An 18,619-nucleotide genomic window follows, 5' to 3' on the forward strand; every position below is an offset into this window, starting at 1 on the left:
TACACAGGGCCTAGATCTGTACACAGGGCCTAGATCAGTGTGCTGACCTGGCCTGGTTCAGAATTGCCTGTGTGCTGACCTTGCCTGTGTTCTGATGCCCTGAATCAGAACTTATCAGATCTCCATCCCTACACTCCTGTCTTCGAAGCCATGCATAAAAAGCAGAAAATGCCCAAAAAGAAGAAAATAGTAGAGTAGAACACACTTTCTCAGTTCACTTGCAGAAGGAAAACACTGAAGAGTGGCATACCTAGGGTATGTGACACCTGGAGCCATTCATTTTTTAACCCCCCCCCCTCCCCATATAAAAAGGGATCAGAGGAGTACCCCTAGGAGCTGCACCCAGGGCGGATCCCCCAACCTTGGTACGCCACTGCCTGAGGAAGGGGATTTTGGTTTCCAAAAGTTAGTAAAAAAATGTATTAAAATTAGTCCAAATAAAGATTACCTTATTTCCATTTTCTGTTTATGAATGTTTATCAATACAGCTACAATACTACTTTATTCTAAAGCAACAAAAAATATTTTTTCTACCTTTTGTCATCTCTGGTTTCTGCTTTCCTCATTCTCTTCTCTCTCCATTCCATCTAGTATCTGTCCTCTTTCTCTGTGCCTTCCTTTTTTCTGTGTCTCCACTCCCTCCCCCATGCTCTGGCATCTCTCTCTTCTTCTTTCCTTCCCTCCTCACCCCAATTCACCCTATGGTCTGGCATCTGCTTCCCTTCCCCCATGCTCTGGGGTTTCTCTCCTCTCTTCTCCTTCTATCTCTCCCTCTCCCTCCATGCTCTGGCATCTCTTTTCCTTCCTTTCCCTCCCTTCGTTCCTTCCCAATGGTCTGGCATCTGTGTCCTTCCTTTCCCTTCCCCCATGACCTGCTATCACTCTCCTCTCCTTCACTTCCATATCTCACTCCTCCCTCCATGCGCTAGTATCTGCTCTGTTTCCTTTCCCTCCCTCTCTCCCTGGTCTGGCATCTCTGTCCCCTTCCCTTCCCTCTTCTCCCTCCCCATGCCCTGGCATCTCTTCCTCCCCCTCCATGGCCTGGCATCTCCTTTACTTCCTTCCTTTCCCTCCCTTCTTTCCTGTGGTCTGGCTTCTCTCTGTTTCCTCATTTTTCACATCTGTTCTCCCTTCCCTGGTCTTCCTTCTCCATCCCTCCCTCTCCCTAATCAGGTTTAGCATTTCTCTCCCACTCCCCTTCTTCCCTTTCTTTGTCACTCTGCAATCTGTAACGCAACGTTCACAATTTGCTGCTCTTGCTGGCATCGGGCCTTCCTCTCTGCCGGGTTCTGCCTTCATGGAAACAGGAAAAAGGTGGGACCTGGCAGAGAGGAAGGACTGATGCCAACAAGTGCAGCAAATTGTGAATACTTCTGCCTGGAAGAAGTTTTTGACGCTAGCGCCGGCCCTCAGAGGAGTTGTCAGAACACCACCTTATGGGCTGTACCTGGTGTGCAAAACTCCCCCTCCCCCTTGGTATACCACTGCACTATACTCCACTGGATGAGGGGAGGAGCTAAAAGATTGTGATTGACATCCATCTGCACAATTTGCAACTATAGATGGATAACACCTAAGGTAATACCTGCAATGATGTAACAGAACCTCTCTTTTTGACCATAAAAAATTATTGACCAAGTAGACTTGGGAGAGCCATAGTTCATCCCAGGAAAGGAGCTATGAAGAAAAAGATCTGCTGCTGGGTACTTATGATTCAGATTAGCCACTGTCAGATACTGGATGCTGGGTTGGATGCTGTGTTGGATGGTGTGCAGACCTTAGACTTAGCATACCTTTCTTTTTTTACCAAATACCAGCTGTATCTTTGAAAGCCCATTTCCTGTTAACTTCAGATCCACCTTAAGAGGCGGGATCCCTTCAGCATGACCTCAGACAGAGTATTACGCATGCTCTGCTGCTTTTTCTCCCTTTTAGTGTCTGTAGACAAGAGTAGAAAAGACTCCGACTTAAAGCTGAAACTTTCTGCCATGCACTACTGCTTTCTTTTCCTTTAGTGTGTGCAGAGCTGCACAGAGCAGAAAAGTCTCCAAATTAAAGCTGAAACTTTCTGCCTCCTCAGGACTGGCAATCACTACAAGCCCAGGTCCCAGATCTGCAGTAGGGGAGAGGAGGGGGCCCAGCCTCCTCCTGTTTATGTATTCATCTTTCCTGGAACAGGGGAATTTCTACCCTGATTCTATCCCAGCAAGTGCAGAATTCAGAGAAAAATGTCTACCCTGGTTTCTAATCAGGTAAGAAATTATATTTCCTCTTGCTTCAAAGAGTACCAGAACTAAAAGGAAAACTATTGCCTTTGCAGCTCTTCCAATCCTCCCTTCTCACAGATTTTTCCATTCCTAGTGAGTTTTGAGATCAGCAAGAGGTGGAGGGGGGCGTAGACATTCTCTCTCACTCACACACATTCTCATCCATGCAAACTCTCTTTTTCACACATACCATGTTTCCCCCGAATATAAGACAGTGTCTTTTATATTAATTTTGGGTCCAAAAAACGCACTAGGGCTTATTATGGAGTAGGTCTTTTCGGGGAATCACGGTAGTAGGTTCTTCATAAAACTGCCTGCATTTTCATTTAGAGTAGACACAAAATAGCAAAATACCAAACAGACCCAGAATACAGGAAGAGAGAGTGACAAATGATGCAATATCAGCACCACAAAGGTTATAATAGAATAAAAAGTCAAAACAAGAAAGGAGTATAATAATAATACTTTATTTTTATATACCGTAGTACCACAAACAGTTCAGAGCGGTTTACAGAGAAAGAGACTGTATACAGACAGCGATATTACGAAAAACTTTCAAAATTACATTAGCATGGTAAGATTAATCAAATTTTTCCTGGAAGTATTTTAGAAGTACATCATGGCAGAAATGAAGTCAGATAAATTTGTCAAAGAGATAAGTTTTGATTGACTTCCTAAAAGTTTGCTAAGAGTATGATATAGCCAACTCAAAAAGCATAAATGATGCTTTTTTCAATGGAAAAGATTCAGCACAAACTTATTCAAGCAAACGAAAACTTCACATTACAAAATATTTATTTTTATAAGGGTTGATGAATATATTTTCATAATACTGTTGATAGGAGTAAAGCTTTACAAAAATATTTTAAAAAGTTAAAGAGAAGCCTTAGCCTGGGGGGCTCACAGTAAAACAGCAGGCATATTAAAATAGACCTTGTGGACTCTGCCATTAGATTGTTTCCTCAATACATCAATGACAAATTTCACTTTGCATTTGATTTTTAACGGCCCGAATATGAGCACTTACCAGTAAATTTCACTTTTGAAATGAGACACAATCGGAATGCGTTTGATTTGTAACGGCCTTACTAATCGGAACAAGAAAAACTTTTGGAAAGCGGAGCCCGAATATGAGCAGTTACCAGTTAACTAAAGCCTATACTTGGAAAACCTACTTGGAAGTCGCAAGACTTGCTGAACTTTCTGCACTGAGCGGCTTAAGCGGTCTGACAGGATGGGAGGGAGAGATGGAAGGGGTGGGGGGAAGCGCTGCTGCCGGCAACTAGGGCTTATTTTTGGGGTAGGTCTTATTTTCGGGGAAACACGATAGAAGTGTGAAAAGATTCAACCAAAGGGACCAGATTTGCAATCAAGTATAGTATTGCAAGCAGCTGCTTTCTTCTAATCTTCATGAGAGTTATGGACTTCCATTAAAAAAACCAAAATCTTTTTACTTCATGTACAAATGCAGAAATAAAGTTTGAGGTGGTTACTCTCTTTACTGTAGGCATCTGAATGGTTAGCTCAGAGCTCTAGACAGAGCTTTATAGAGTCTCTAGACAACCTAGACATTCCTGCTGAGCAGGGGCTGTTGAGGAAATAAGCAAATGCTCTGGTAGTTTTTAAAGTGGAAAGAGTAAGATCAAACTTCCTTTTCTTCTTTGTGTACATTATACTCTTGGCCATAAGTATCAGAATGTGGGGAGCCAAAGGTGCAATGGCACCATGCAGTTTTCCTTTTCCCCTCAGCAGCATTTTTCTTTTCTTATCCCTCTCTCTCAGTACAGCATGCTATAATAAGCATAATTACAGAAACCTTGCAGATGATAGGTACAGGGCCTTGAGGCCCTGATTCTATAAAGGGTGTCTAAGTCATGCCTAAAGTTAGGCCTGTGTTAGGCATCCAATCTAAGTACTTAATGAGCCAATTAAGGGTCTTAACAAGCGATAATTGGTACTAAGGCATCTAAAGGACGTAGACGCCATTTGGTAGACTCAGCCATAATTTCATGGACACCCATGTTTAAAACTCATGCCTAACTCAATAGGCGTGGGTGTGGTTTGGGCAGTGACTCAATTTGGGCATCCTTTGATTCATTTACATAACCCTGAGCCACCTAGGGTGTCCATATCATGCCAATATTGTAGGCGAATGAAAATCAGGTCTACTTTTGAGCTTAGTTTGGGCTTCAAATAAATCTGAGGTCTATGGATGGAACTTAGGCACTCTTTGGACGTTCTTCTGTAACTTAGGCACAGTTTGGATGTCCTTAATGCGATCTGCTAAATAGCTTTCTGGGTTTTTATTTTTGCTTTATTAAGCTCAAAATACATTTAATAAGGCACCACATAAACGGGGCACATCAGTACAGATATATTGCATGCAAAATATTTTTGTGGACAAACAGAAATGTTATTTGCTAATTAGGGGAAAAGATCCATTAACTGAAGCACAGCACATGAAAAACAGCTTTAGGGCTCCTTTTACTAAGGTGCGCTAACGTTTTTAGCGCACACACAAAATTACCACGTGCTACACCACGCGGTACACTTCTAGAATAATGCCAGCTCAATGCTGGCTTTAAGGTCTAGCGCGCGCTATTCTGCGCATTAAGGCCCTAACGCACCTTAGTAAAAGGAGCCCTTAGTTTTCTTGCTAAAAAGCTGCCCTTTTTTCTGACTAAACAATGCTTCATTACATTACATTACATTAGTGATTTCTATTCCGCCATTACCTTGCGGTTCAAGGCAGATTACAAAAGGAGTTATCTGGCCATTTCCAGAGGAATTGAAGAGTAGAGCGGTTTGCTTCAGAGAATTGGGACGAGTCTTGCGGTGTTAGTTTGGCTTCAAGGATTTTTCAAGGAGAACTCTCTAAAGTTGAAAGGGGATAGATTCCGTACAAACGTAAGGAAGTTCTTCTTCACCCAGAGAGTGGTAGAAAGCTGGAACGCCCTTCCAGAGGCTGTTATAGGGGAAAACACCCTCCAAGGATTCAAGACAAAGTTAGACAAGTTTTTGTTGAACAAGAACGTGCGCTGGTAGGGCTAGTCTCAGGGTGCTGGTCTTAGACCAGAGGGCCGCCGTGTGAGCGGACTGCTGGGCATGATGGACCACTGGTCTGACTCAGCAGTGGCAATTCTTATGTTCTTATGTTTATTTATAGCCAATAACAGTACAGAGAAACAGCAGTACATCACAACAGTAATACATGCAGAACTCCAAAAACTCCAGTGATGTCAACCCCCCCCCCTCCCTCCATAACAGTAAGTTCAGAGGCTCAGTCCCCAAAATGCATAGAACACTACAAACTGAGAGGTATGTCTTCAAGGATTTCTTGAATAGCATGGTTTTTATTTCTTTTCTAAACGATTTGTAATCTGGGGTAGTTATCAGTAAATTGGAGAGTTGGTAGTGTAGTTTTGCTGCTTGTGTGGCTAGAAGGCCATTTTTTTTCATTTGACATCTCTGATTGGGGGATGTGTGAACGGTTTGTGGCTTCTATGTCTGGTTGAGGTAGTTTGGATTAGGCGGTTGTTTAGGTAGGCTGGGCTATCTCTGTTTATGGTTTTAAATAATAAGCAGTAGAATTTGAATAGTACTCTTGCTTGTATTAGGAGCCAATGTGAGTCGAGGTATGCCGCCGTGATGTGGTCGTGTTTCCTCAGTGAAGTCTTAGCGCTGTGTTTTGAACTGTTTGTAGTTGTTTTATCATGGTTGCGGGGCATAGGATATAGAGTATGTTGCAGTAGTTTAGAAAAGTGTTCTTCAACCTTTTTACACCTATGGACCAGCAGAAATTTAAAAAATTATTTTGTGGACCGGCATCGGTCCACAGACCGGCGGTTGAAGAACACAGGGCTAAGTCGTGGGCCAGACCCTGCCCATCTCTACCCAATCTCCGCCCTAGATCCCGCTCCATAGTACTAATTGTAACACTATTTTTTCCATTCATTTTTTATATATACACACATTATAATCTTTTTAACAACACATAATGGTTAACCACAAAATTAAACTACACAAAGCACACTGTATGCTTCTCAACATTCATTCCTACCAGAACATAGATAACCCCTATGCAAATACAGGACCTAAAACTAAAAGTACAAACAAACCCTAAGATGCAAAACTCTGCATGCAGTACAACCCCAGAGAAAAAGAAACAAATGCATTTCTTCCTGAACAGTGCAAAATACTGACAGCAGATGTAAATTCTCAAAATTGACACAGTTCAATCACTAAATTCAAAAATAAAATCATTCCCCCCTATCTTTATTGTCTCCTTCCCTCCATGCTATGCCTTCCCTTCTGGCCTACTCCTGTCTGGCCGTTTTATTCTGCCCCCGGTGTAATCTTCAGGCCAGCTTCCTCTTCCTCACTGACAGTGCACAAAGCTGCGGGCAGCGGCTCCTTGCACATCCCACATCTCATCTAGAAGCCTCCCCTCTGATGTTGCGACATCAGAGAGAAGGCTTCCGGTTCAGGCGCAGGATGCATGTAGGAGCCGCTGCCTGTGGCTTTGTGCACTGAGTCAGTGAGGAAGAGGGAGCCGGCCCGAAGATAACGCCACATCGATCGCACCACGGACCGGCGGTTGAAGAACACAGTTTTGGGCCTGATGCACATGCCGGCCTTGTGGACTGGCAGGAAATTTCTGTGGACCGGCACAGGTCCATGGACTGGTGGTTGAAGAACACTGGTCTAGAAGACCTAGGACTAGGGACTGGATCGAGAGCTGGAATTGTGTTCTGTCAAAGAATTTTCGAACTTGCCTTAAGTTTCTCATGACTGCGAATGATTTTTGTTTTGTTTTGTTGATTTGTGGTTGCATGGTACAGCATCTGTCTATCGTCATTCCTAGAAGTTTTAGAGTGGGTTGTATGGAGTATGTGATTGAGTTTATTACTAGATTTGTTTTGGTTGGGGTTTTATTGTTTTTGAGGAGAATGAATTTTGTCTTGTCTGAGTTCAGTTTCAGTTTGTGATTTTTCATCCATGTTGCTACTGTTTCAAGTGTCCTGTGTAGTGTGTATGTCATGGAGGATGTTGGTTGGTCAATAGGAAGGAGAATGGTGATGTCATCTGCATAGCTAGAGGAGGTTAAGTCTAATTTGTCCAGGCAGGTGATGAGGGATGCAATACAGAGATTGAAGAGAGTTGGGGATAGTGGAGATCTTTGGGGTATGCCGCAGGGGTTTGGCCATGGTTCTGATTTTCCTTTGTTCAACTTTACTTTGTAAGTTCTGGATTGTAGGAATCCTTGAAACTGAAGGTACCTTTTAGGATAAGGCCCTCCGTTAGTAGTGCAGAGACTTGAGCCAGAGACTGAAGAGATGTAAAAAGGCTTTTATTAAACAAGCATATATGCTGGACTTCTGGGCAGAACTGGCTGCATAAACAGAAGACCCCGAGAATTTCGGACACAAAGGATATATAGGGTCCTAACCAGTCCAAACCAGTTCTAACCAGCTCTGACCAAAAGGTAAGAGCAGAGAGAAAAACAAAACCATAAATCCATCCTATAATCTATACATCAAGGCTAGCTAACATCAACGTCCTTTTGCCTCCTGGCCGTGCCTGGTACAAGACAGATACAAAGAACAGGCCTGCATGTATACGTGATTTCTCAGAGCAATAAAATGGAGTCATAGGTTGTTCTTTGTACTAATTATGACCCACTGATCTAAAATGGAGTTTCTTCATCTACACCGTGACCCAGCTATGTCAGCTAGCTAGGGATCCTTCATTCCCAACTTTTCTTCTGTAGGCTAGCTGACTAGCTGGGTTACGGGAGGTCAGAGCCATCTGTATCAGAGGTGGGGACTGGGTGATAGGAGGAAAGGGCCAGGACTAGGGCGGTGGTACTTTTGTCAATCGTAGTCCTAATAGTACGGTTAAGGGTTTTCAATAAACATGGTAACAGACAAGGAAGAACACAAAATATGACAGAGAATACCAGGAAAATTATGGTGAGGGCTTTAAAGAGTCCCGGTTTGGAGGCCCAATCAGTCAGTGAGTTGAGTCCAAACATATCAGCAGAAAAACCCTTCCAAGTCTGGACAGGAACGTGAGCTAATCTGGTAATCTTGTCTATGACCTCTTCAACCACAAATCCTTCATCATCCAGTTGTAGACAGCAGTTGGAGAGATTGAATTTTCCACATACCCCTCCTTCAGCGGCCAATAGATAGTCTAAGGCCAGTCGGTTCTGATAGATGGTGGTACGCATCATAGTGTTCGCTTTGGCCAGGGCTCCCAGGGCCCTAGCTGTTTCATTGGTGATAACTTCTAAAACCGCCTGCAGTCGTATGAGGCGGTTAAGCATGTAGATTGGGGTGCGATACCCAAACATACCATCATCAGCCCAAGTAGCAGGACCGTAGACAGCAATGATGCGCTCCGGGGGCCAAGTGTCTCCCCATTTACCAATCTCCAGGCTTCTTTCAGAACGGTCCCGTTGATCGAATACTGGGACAGCCAGATGTTCTCCTTCGGATAACGGGAGGAGGAAGAAGGCTGGTTTGATAGTGCCCAGAAAACAAGTGCCAGTCCAATTTGAGGGTAGAGTGGGGTACGCCATTTTCCCACAGATCCAGTAGTATCCTTCCGGTGCAGCCCAAGGGGCAGAAGCAGGCAGGTTGAGGTAGACATTTAATGTGGTAGCATTGCCAGTAGTATTCCATCGTCTGGGTATTTTTAACTTAGGATCTCCGGTCCAATAAGTCCAACCGGGCTGAGAGGTGCTGTATGCAGTGTTTTGCCAGAATGGAGTTTTTCAGAGGCCAGCTGGGTGCCCTTACTGTATATCTGTAGGCCCACAAGATAGCGAGCTTTCCGGAAGCTATGGTCGAGATTCCATTTAAACGGCTGTAGAATAGTGAAGTTAAGTGGATTACAGTTCTGGAGGCCACAGTCAGAGGTAGTCACCCCTTTGGATAATATGGCTCGGGTGGTGGGTAGTCGGGTCATACCCCAAGTAGCCCAAGATACACATTTCCAGTAGTTACAGTAGTAGTGTTCGGAAGACCCTTCACAGTGGGACGGCTTCTGTCCCGCCAGGCACATGTATTTATCGTTGTGCATATATTCCCTCCTCCATGCTAGGGCACCACAACGTCCAAGGAAGGTGGGGTTCTGGTCCATGGCATAGCAAGCATCGAAGAGGACTGAGGCCGGGACATAGGGATTAGTGACCAGGGTTTGTTGAATCAGGGGGCCCTGATCCCAGACTGACCTGACCTCTATCCAAGTATCCCTATTAGTTGCTTTGGGGTCGAAACAGATCTGTGAATCTCCATTATTACATATAGAATATTCAACCTTGTTATATATACATACAGGGGTCACTAGTTGACCCTTACACTCATAATTAGTTTGAAATCTAATAACATTTTCCGTTTTGCCCCCATTGTCCACTAGTGCCACCCAAGGGGCACACCCAGGCGTGGGAGGGGCAGGGGACATGGACAATGTTGGCAAGACGTAAATCACAAGCAGTAAATATACAACAGAGTTCATGTTAAATATCTTGTCAGATCTCCGGATCAGACGTGCGTGATTACTCTTCCAGAGTGTGGGGCAGCCACGTGATTTTCAGTTGAAGGTCAGTAGGCCCTTTTTCACAAATATACTCAGCAGCGGGCTTCACACGGCTGTAGTGAATCCAAGACTCGTGGCGGGACAATTTGACAGCTGTGGGGGAAGCAAGTAAGACAGTGAAAGGCCCTTTCCAAAGGGGTTTCAGCGGTTCTTTCTTCCATACTTTCAGCCACACTTGATCCCCAGGTTTGTAGAGGTGGACAGGGGTTGTAATTGGTAGCGGGGCTCTAGAAATGACCCAGTTCTGTAATTTCATAATGGTCTTTCCTAGCTGCTTTATCTCTGCGTCTGTGATAGCGTTCCCTATCTGTTCAAGAGACTCGGGGTCTAGACTGACTATCGGCGGGGGTCGGCCATACATGAGCTCAAATGGGGACAACTGATTGCGTTTACCTGGGGTACAACGGATGCGAAATAGAACAGAAGGGATCAGTTTGGGCCATGGCAGGCGGCTTTCTTCTGCCGCTTTGCCGAGGAGGGTTTTAATAGTTCTATTGATGCGTTCAACTTGGCCAGAGCTCTGGGGGTGATAGGCCGTATGTAATTTCCAGGTGATTTGCAGGGCCCGAGAGACTGCTTGTGTGACTTGTGATATGTAGGCGGGGCCATTATCGCTGCCAATCACTAGGGGCAGGCCATAGCGAGGGATGATGTCATGGAGTAAAACCTTTACTATTTCCCTACTTTTCTCTGTGCACACTGGGTAGGCCTCTGGCCACCCAGTGTGGGAATCAATGAAAACCAGGAGGTAACGGAACCCATGGGAGGGGGGCAAGTGGGTAAAATCTGTAGAGAGGACTTGCATGGGGTGTGAACCGATAGGCTGGTGACCAGGAACGGGGGATCTGACAGAAGAGGGGTTGTGTCGGAGGCAAATGACACAGCGGAGCAGGACATGGGAGATGAGTTGAGAGAGATTCGGGATATAGAAATTCTGTCGGAGAAGAGTGCGGAGAGCTGGGTTACCGGCATGAGAAAAATCGTGTGCACGTTGGACAACAGTGAGGGCCAGGAGTTGAGGGACGTACAGGAGGGGGGTGGATGTGTGGGAGGAGGGTATAGTAATCCATCCGGATGGGAGGGTGCAATGGCCAGATTGCTGCGCGGCCCACTTGCGCTCGGGGTCAGTTTACTGGGGGGAAAGGGAATGAAGGAAAGGTTGAGGGGAGTAAAGGGATAACAGAAGAGGGGGTGTGGGCGGACCTTGGAGGGCCGCCTGGCGAGCCGAGCAGTCAGCCAAGGCATTACCGCGGCTGATGAAATCACGGAGGCGACGGTGGGCCCGGCAGTGCATGATAGAAACTTTGGAGGGTAGCAGGATAATGGCCAATGGTATGGTTGGTTTCCCTGGGGTACCCCACAAACCAAACAGATAGACAACACAAAGATTACAGGGCATAAACAAACATAGAAAACAGAAAAGGCGTGGAACTTTTCTTCCAGCTGGCAAGGATTCAGAGCTGAACTTAGATCTGCAGAGAAATGCACAGTTATACAAAAACAAACGTCCATCATACCACGAATCATAATTGTGTGCACACAGTGGCAAAGTAAAGTGTGATATAACACATGGCATAATAATCACATAATCATAAAAGGCATCTATTAATGGTTACTGGAACGTCCGAAAGAGAAAACGTAAGAATGTGATCACTCTGGCTTGGTGCCCTGCCAATTACATTCATAAGGCAGACAGGGACGCAACTGCTAGGGTGTGCTTCAATCTTGAAAGATAAGCAAAACTTACTAGGTAAAGTAAGATACAGTGTACAATGTTAAATATAGAGGTATTCTGAAGTATGGCAATGTCAATTCAAAGGGGGAAAAAAAAAAAGAAGCATGTTAAATGTTAAGTGCAAGGTCATTTCAAGGTTACTGAAAGCAGAACATTGTCCTCCTTCTCTGGGTAGAAAAAGGCTCATTGTAACAGGTCCAGAACAGCTCTGTATGTATGACTGCGAAGACAAAGAAGAGACATTTTAACGTGACACCACCCCTGAGGTCACTTAGCCATGTTCCCTGCAGGCAGACCTGGAACCCTTGTCTGCCACCTGGGTCCCGCTACACTCTGAGGAGTGGGCACTGCTGCAGACTAGATGTAGCTACTTTACTCTGCACTGTCCTTACATAATAACTACCCCCTTCCTCTGGAGTTTGAGCTACCAAGTTTATTTGAAAGGTATTTCTGTTTCCAATTGTATTTAGAATCTGATTGATAATAACACTTTATACAAACATGCATGGGAAGAAAGAATTCATAAAGAACACCAGGATAAAGACACAATACGGGAAAGCAAGGGAGACTGTTAGCACAAAAGAAGTAATCTCAATCCATCCCTTATCAATAAAACTCATTCATAAAGAAAAAAAAAAAAAAAAAAAAGTTGACCACAATACACCGCTATTGATTAAGTCCCATTGGCTATCTATTAGCCACCGAATTACTTTTAAGATATTATTCTTGGTTTTTAAAGTTCTAGCTTTTAATGAGCCTCAATTCATGTCTAGAATGATCATTCCTTATTATGCCCCTCGTTCTCTACGATCATCATCACAAGACTTATTAACTGTCCCTTCCTTAAAAATTGTGGGTACAAGAAGAAATGACATGTTTTCTGTTACAGCGCCACAAACGTGGAATGCACTGCTACTGTACATCAGAAAAGAAAAAGATCTTATCTCTTTTATAAAACTCTTAAAAACTTTGTTATTTAACTTTGTACTTGTGTCTTAAAATTGTTTGTCCTCTAAAATGTTTTTTTGTTGTTGTTGTTCAGCGCTTAGAATGTTTGTATAGGCGATTCATCAAATAATAATAAAACTTGAAACTTGAACTTGAATTATCAAGCCCATGTTTAGCAAATATTTCAATTTTCAGAAAAATATGGATACTTAACCTCTATCATTGTTAGTCTTGTACTTTAAATCCCCCAACACTGGGATACAAAGGCAGGGATGTGCCCAACACAAACCCCACATGTCTGACAAATGGTTGCTTTTTTTTTTTTTTTTTTTTTTATTACCAGCAGACACACTTTGACAACTGCGAGAACACGTAAACTATCTGGCTCAACTTTCTTGAAATTACTCACTGTCTGTAACAAATCCACTGCACGCAACATATATCTAAAATCACAGTCCTTATTCTCGTTCATCAGTGCGAACTCACATTCTTAATTCTGTCTTGATCCACATGCATTTTACCCTGTTAAGCAACTTACACTATCCTGTCTGCAACTTTCGGCAAAACAGTCATGCTGGCTTGCTTTACCAACCTTTCCCAGGTTTCCAACCTAAATGCTATTTCCATCTCCCCTGGTAATTTCTCAACATCACCAATTTCTTGTTCTCTGTGTCTTGTCAGGTGTCCCCAGAGCTTTTGTTTTATTAATTTGACAAGTATGACAAAAAGTTGATTAAATTCCAAATACTAAGCCTTTGACAACAATAAAAATAAGGATGAAGAAAACAATAAAAAATCTTAGGGTCGCCATAATCGCCAGAAAAGGCAGTTGTAAAATATTTAAGCATGATCTGAAGGGGGTCGGTGGTGCTCTGACCCATATTATACAATCTATATATGCACCCAACAAAAGTTCCAATTTCCAGAAACCAGAATCCTATATACCTCTCTGAGCTTCACAACGGATTAAGAAGTTACTAGACAGAAGAGGTAGAGACAGGATAGAGAAGGAATCAACTTCTCACTTACCAAGACAGGTCCGGTACCGGCACAACAAAACCAGGAGCCAGAAATCTCCACCGATTCGTTCCTTCTCGAGGTGCAATCCGTTGTCTTCGACGAGAAACCGTTCCTGATCAACCATCAGGCTAATGCCGGCTATTACGGGTCTCGTAGGAGGCAAGGTTTGAAATCCTCCGAGGGAGACGATCGTGCCAAACAGGCTCAAGTCTGTAGATCAAGTCCCTGTTCGGCTGCGCCAAATGAAGGTACCTTTTAGGATAAGGCCCTCCGTTAGTAGTGCAGAGACTTGAGCCAGAGACTGAAGAGATGTAAAAAGGCTTTTATTAAACAAGCATATATGCTGGACTTCTGGGCAGAACTGGCTGCATAAACAGAAGACCCCGAGAATTTTGGACACAAAGGATATATAGGGTCCTAACCAGTCCAAACCAGTTCTAACCAGCTCTGACCAAAAGGTAAGAGCAGAGAGAAAAACAAAACCATAAATCCATCCTATAATCTATACATCAAGGCTAGCTAACATCAACATCCTTTTGCCTCCTGGCCGTGCCTGGTACAAGACAGATACAAAGAACAGGCCTGCATGTATACGTGATTTCTCAGAGCAATAAAATGGAGTCATAGGTTGTTCTTTGTACTAATTATGACCCACTGATCTAAAATGGAGTTTCTTCATCTACACCGTGACCCAGCTATGTCAGCTAGCTAGGGATCCTTCAGAAACCATGTATGTACCTTATCTGTGATTCCTATTATTTCTAGTATTTGTAGTACGATGTTGTGGTCCCCCAGGTCAAATGCTGCGGTGAGATCCAGTTGTATAATCAGCATTTTTCTACCTCTGCTGAGGTGTTGTCTAGCTGTGTCCAGGAGGGAACCTAATAGTGTCTCTGTGCTGTAGTTGGCTCTGAAACCAGACTGTGTAGGGTGGAGTATGTTGTGGTCTTCTAGGTAGTTGGTAAGGAGTTTGGCTACTAGGCCTTCCATTAGTTTGACATAAAGTGGTATTGAGGCTATGGGTCTATAGTTGGAGGTTGATCTGTTGCTTCTTTAGGGTCTTTTAGGGTCGGGGTGACAACGATTTCGCTGAGGTCTTGTGGGAAAAGGCCATCTGCGAGCATGGTTTGTATCCATTGTAAACAGAGAGCACGAAATTTGGTACTGGAGGATTTTAATAGGTATGGAGGGCAGTGGTTGAGGTCGCAGGCTGCGTGGCTGTATTTTTTGTAGAGTTTGTTAAGGTTGGACCATTGTATAGTGGGGAAGTGGGACCAAGTTCTGTCTGTCGCAGCTGATTCTTTTTCTGTGGGGGACATTGTGATCTCTTCTAGGTGGGTTGGGGTTCCGATGAGGGTAGACTTGGCAGTTGTGATTTTGTTTTCAAGCTATTCAGCTAAAAGGGTGGCTGAAGGGTGTCACTTGCCGGGGTCCCGGGAAGCTTGTGGAAGACCACCGACAGGCGGCAGCACGACCCTGGCGTGGCTCCCAAAGTGGAAGACCTCACTGGTGTCCCAAATCAAATCAAAAACAATGTTCAAAGTTTAATTTGTCTCCAAAACCCAATGAGTAGAAAACTAAAAATCCTATAAGGAAGTACTAGCATACACTCTTCCTTTGGTTCCAAAAAGAAACACAAAAAAAAACAGATTTCTAACTTTCAAACAGTTCAATGAAAGAACAGCAGTTCTTAGGTTAGGTAAGTTCACAGTCCAGGTTCTAGGGGCTCCACCCCGCACTGAACCACAGTCTCAGTAAGAGCACACAACACTAGTCCCAAAAAGAAGTCCTCAAGAATACTCTTGAGTCCTGGACTTTCAATCCAAGAATCCGGTTTCTTCACCAGGCACTCATATTTCACATTGTAAAGCACTCTCTAGTACTTAGTGAGAGGCTGCCCAGCTCACATCCATGGCTTCCTCGTTGTCAGCTTCAGGCATGGACCATTCATCCGTGTCCATATTTTCTGGCATACCCAGCTGCTCTGCTGGCTCCTGAGCAAAGGAATCCTCACACTCCATGGGTTCCTGAGCGAGGTCTGGCCTTTGCCTGGCCCGGAGAACCTTTTCTGCCAGGTCCTCGTGTGCAGCCTCTCTTACTGCCTTAGAGAGCTGCTTAAGAGTCTTTGGGCCACACCCTGTTCTAGGTGTCTGTGTGCCTAGCTTTCGTGCTCTTGGGCTCCCCCCCAGGTTGCTGAGCAGAATACAACTGGGAGCCTGATTAAACCTCTTAATGTAGCTGGGGTTTTTACTGGGCCGTGGAGCTAACTCGTATTCTGGCTCCTGATCAGGTTCAGATGGCTCAGGATAGGCAGCTCTGCTTTCAGTATCCCCTGCCTGATCATTCTCGGTCAGTCTCTGGTCTCGGGCACAGGATTTAGGCTGGGGTTTTATTCGGACATGACCATCTCGGGGAGCGGAAATGTCACAAGGGGGAGGGGGTGTCGTTATTGGCCAGATAGGGTTTGGTGTCTGTGAGGTTTTTTTTTAGTTTTTTTTTATTTATAAATTTAATGTTTAACAATATCAGATGATATTAAAGAAAAAGGTTTCTTATACAAAATTTTTAAAACAGTTAAGTAATACAAAACAATCCTTTTCAAGCCCACAATATTGGGGAGACACATTTGCATTTTTCTACCATAATTTTAAAGGAAAACAAAGAAATGGGTTGAATTCATATGAATCCTAATCATTCCCTACTATATAGGACTCTGACATCCTACCATTTTCTCAACATTGAATCATTATAATAAAAAGAAATTAAAGAATTCACTTCTGTTCACGAGCTAACAAAAATTGTTGCAATTGAATGGGATCCCCAAAAACATATTCAATGTCCTGTATCTTAACAAGACATTTGCAAGGGAATTTTAAATAAAAAGATGCCTCAAGAGCTAATACTCTTGTTCTTAATTTCAAAAATTATTTTCTTCTTAATTGCGTAGCTCTTGAGACATCAGGAAAAGTTTCATTATCAACATTTTATCTGTTTCACTCGTACATGTTATTACCATGGTGGACCTACTCTGGATAACATCTTGAGTGTCTTCCAAAAACTCTGTCAGATTTATTTCATCTGTTACCAGGTGGTCCACCTCCTGGTCGGTTTTCTTTTTCTTTTGGGGCATATGGTAACAATTAATTATTGGGAAGTTTTCCGCGTTGGGTAATCCCAGTATTTCTTTGAAATATTTCCTTAACAGTATTTCTGGAGATAACAAATGAGTTACTGGGAAATTAACCAAGCGGAGATCCCTCCCCCTATGCGTATTTTCCAGCATTTCCATTTTGGAATGTAACAGCGTAGAATCCTTAACCGCAGATACTGAGACAGCTTGCAGTGTATTACTTTGAGTTTCAACCATTCCTAATCTTTTTTCCAAACAGCTTAAATTAGAATCCACATTCTCAAACTTTTGAGCCACAGAGTGTGAATAGTCCAACGTTTGTTTCATTGATTCTCTGAGAAACCCTTCAACTCTAGATATACCTAACCACAAATCTTTAAGGGTAATATCTTGTTTTTCCGCTGCTTGTGGTTGCTCCTCTACTACACCTGTAAAATCAAGTGATTTAGGTATTTCAGTGAAAGGCAATTTATTTATCTGAGTAGATGGTACCACAAAACCAGTAGAAATAGTGGGAGTTATATTCCCACTAACACCAGATATTGGATGAAGAGGGGGTGTCCTTTCAAGGGGACTCAACGATGCTCCGGATATGGGAGAGCTTGAATCAAGTAAAGTTTGTGCTGGGGTTTCTATAGGAAATGTCAAATGTCTGTCCATAGGACCAGAAACAGCAGGTGTTGAGCTCTTTGGCTTAACTTTCCTTTTACCCATAGTATCAAAGTTAAAGTTATACGACCTGAACTCCCGCTCCTCAGCTCCACGTTGCTCCAAGGGGCTCCCAAGGGGTGTGACCTGCCCCTTCGGCCACACCCTGCGGCCGCAACTGCATCAGCAGGCTGAAATTTAAAGACGAATCAAAGGCAGGGAGGACGGACCCAATGACGTCAGGGGTCCATCTTCCAAAATGCCTGCCCGATACAGCTGCGGGCTCTGCTGCTACTGCGGGCTACACGGGGCGTCGTCAAAGTTCTCCTCCAGCGTCCACAGTGACAGGCAAGTGGCTCCCAGTCTCTCCGCGGCAGCAGGCTGAAATTTAAAGGCGAATCAAAGGCAGGGAGGACGGACCCAATGACGTCAGGGGTCCGTCTTCCAAAATGCCTGCCCGATACAGCTGCGGGCTCTGCTGCTACTGCGGGCTACACGGGGCGGCGTCAAAGATCTCCTCCAGCGTCCACAGTGACTGGCAAGTGGCTCCCAGAATCTCTGTGGCAGCAGGCTGAAATTTAAAGGCCAATCAAAGGCAGGGAGGACGGACCCAATGACGTCAGGGGTCCGTCTTCCAAAATGCCTGCCCGATACAGCTGTGGGCTCTGCTGCTACTGCAGGCTACACGGGGCGGCATCAAAGTTCTCCTCCAGTGTCCACAGTGACAGGCAAGTGAGTTCTGTGAGTTCTTTTAGTATTTGGAATAGTTTTTTTGTGTCTTGGGTTTCTTTGCTTATTAGGTTGGTGTAGTGTGTCTTTCTTTTTTCTTTTAGTTTTAGCTTGTATTGTTGGTTTAGTTTTCTCCATGCTGTTTTCATGGGTTCTTGGTTATTCTTTCTCCATTTTCTTTCTAGTCATCTGCATTGTCTTTTAAATAGGAGTAGTTCGTTATCGAACCATTTGTCTGATTGTCTGCTAATTCTGGGTTTTGTTTGTATTGGGGCTAGCTCGTCTAGGGTAGCTGTGCTTAGCCTGCACCATTGTGAGATGAAGTCCTTGGGGTTGCATTCTTGGATTGTTGCGTCTGTTTTAGTCCAGAATTTGGAGGGGTCGATGTATTTACGTGAGTTATAGGTTGATCTTTGGCGTTTTGGTTTGGTTTTGTCTTTGGTCCAGTTGATGTTGAAGGAGTATGTGTAGTGGTTTGACTAGAGGGACCGAGACCACTTTCCATTTGATGTTTGAATCTCTGGCAGTAAGGGCTGTTGA

General features: G+C 44.0%; 1 protein-coding gene across 3 annotated transcripts in view; it reads left to right on the forward strand.

Moving 5' to 3' along the window:
- The first annotated feature begins 1,934 nt into the window (after window positions 1–1,934).
- The window catches only part of LOC117346930 (zinc finger protein 184-like), a 129,154-nt gene continuing 112,469 nt past the window's right edge, over window positions 1,935–18,619 (forward strand). For all 3 annotated transcript variants that reach the window (XR_004536684.1, XM_033917215.1, XM_033917220.1), the window contains exon 1: window positions 1,935–2,252. Coding sequence is in view for 2 of the 3 variants with exons in the window: in XM_033917215.1 (XP_033773106.1) it covers window positions 2,229–2,252 (24 nt within the window). In the remaining variant the exon portion in view is untranslated. The remainder of the gene's footprint in view (window positions 2,253–18,619) is intronic.

The sequence above is a fragment of the Geotrypetes seraphini genome, chromosome 1 (genome assembly GCF_902459505.1).
Source record: "Geotrypetes seraphini chromosome 1, aGeoSer1.1, whole genome shotgun sequence".
NCBI classification, from domain to species: domain Eukaryota; kingdom Metazoa; phylum Chordata; class Amphibia; order Gymnophiona; family Dermophiidae; genus Geotrypetes; species Geotrypetes seraphini.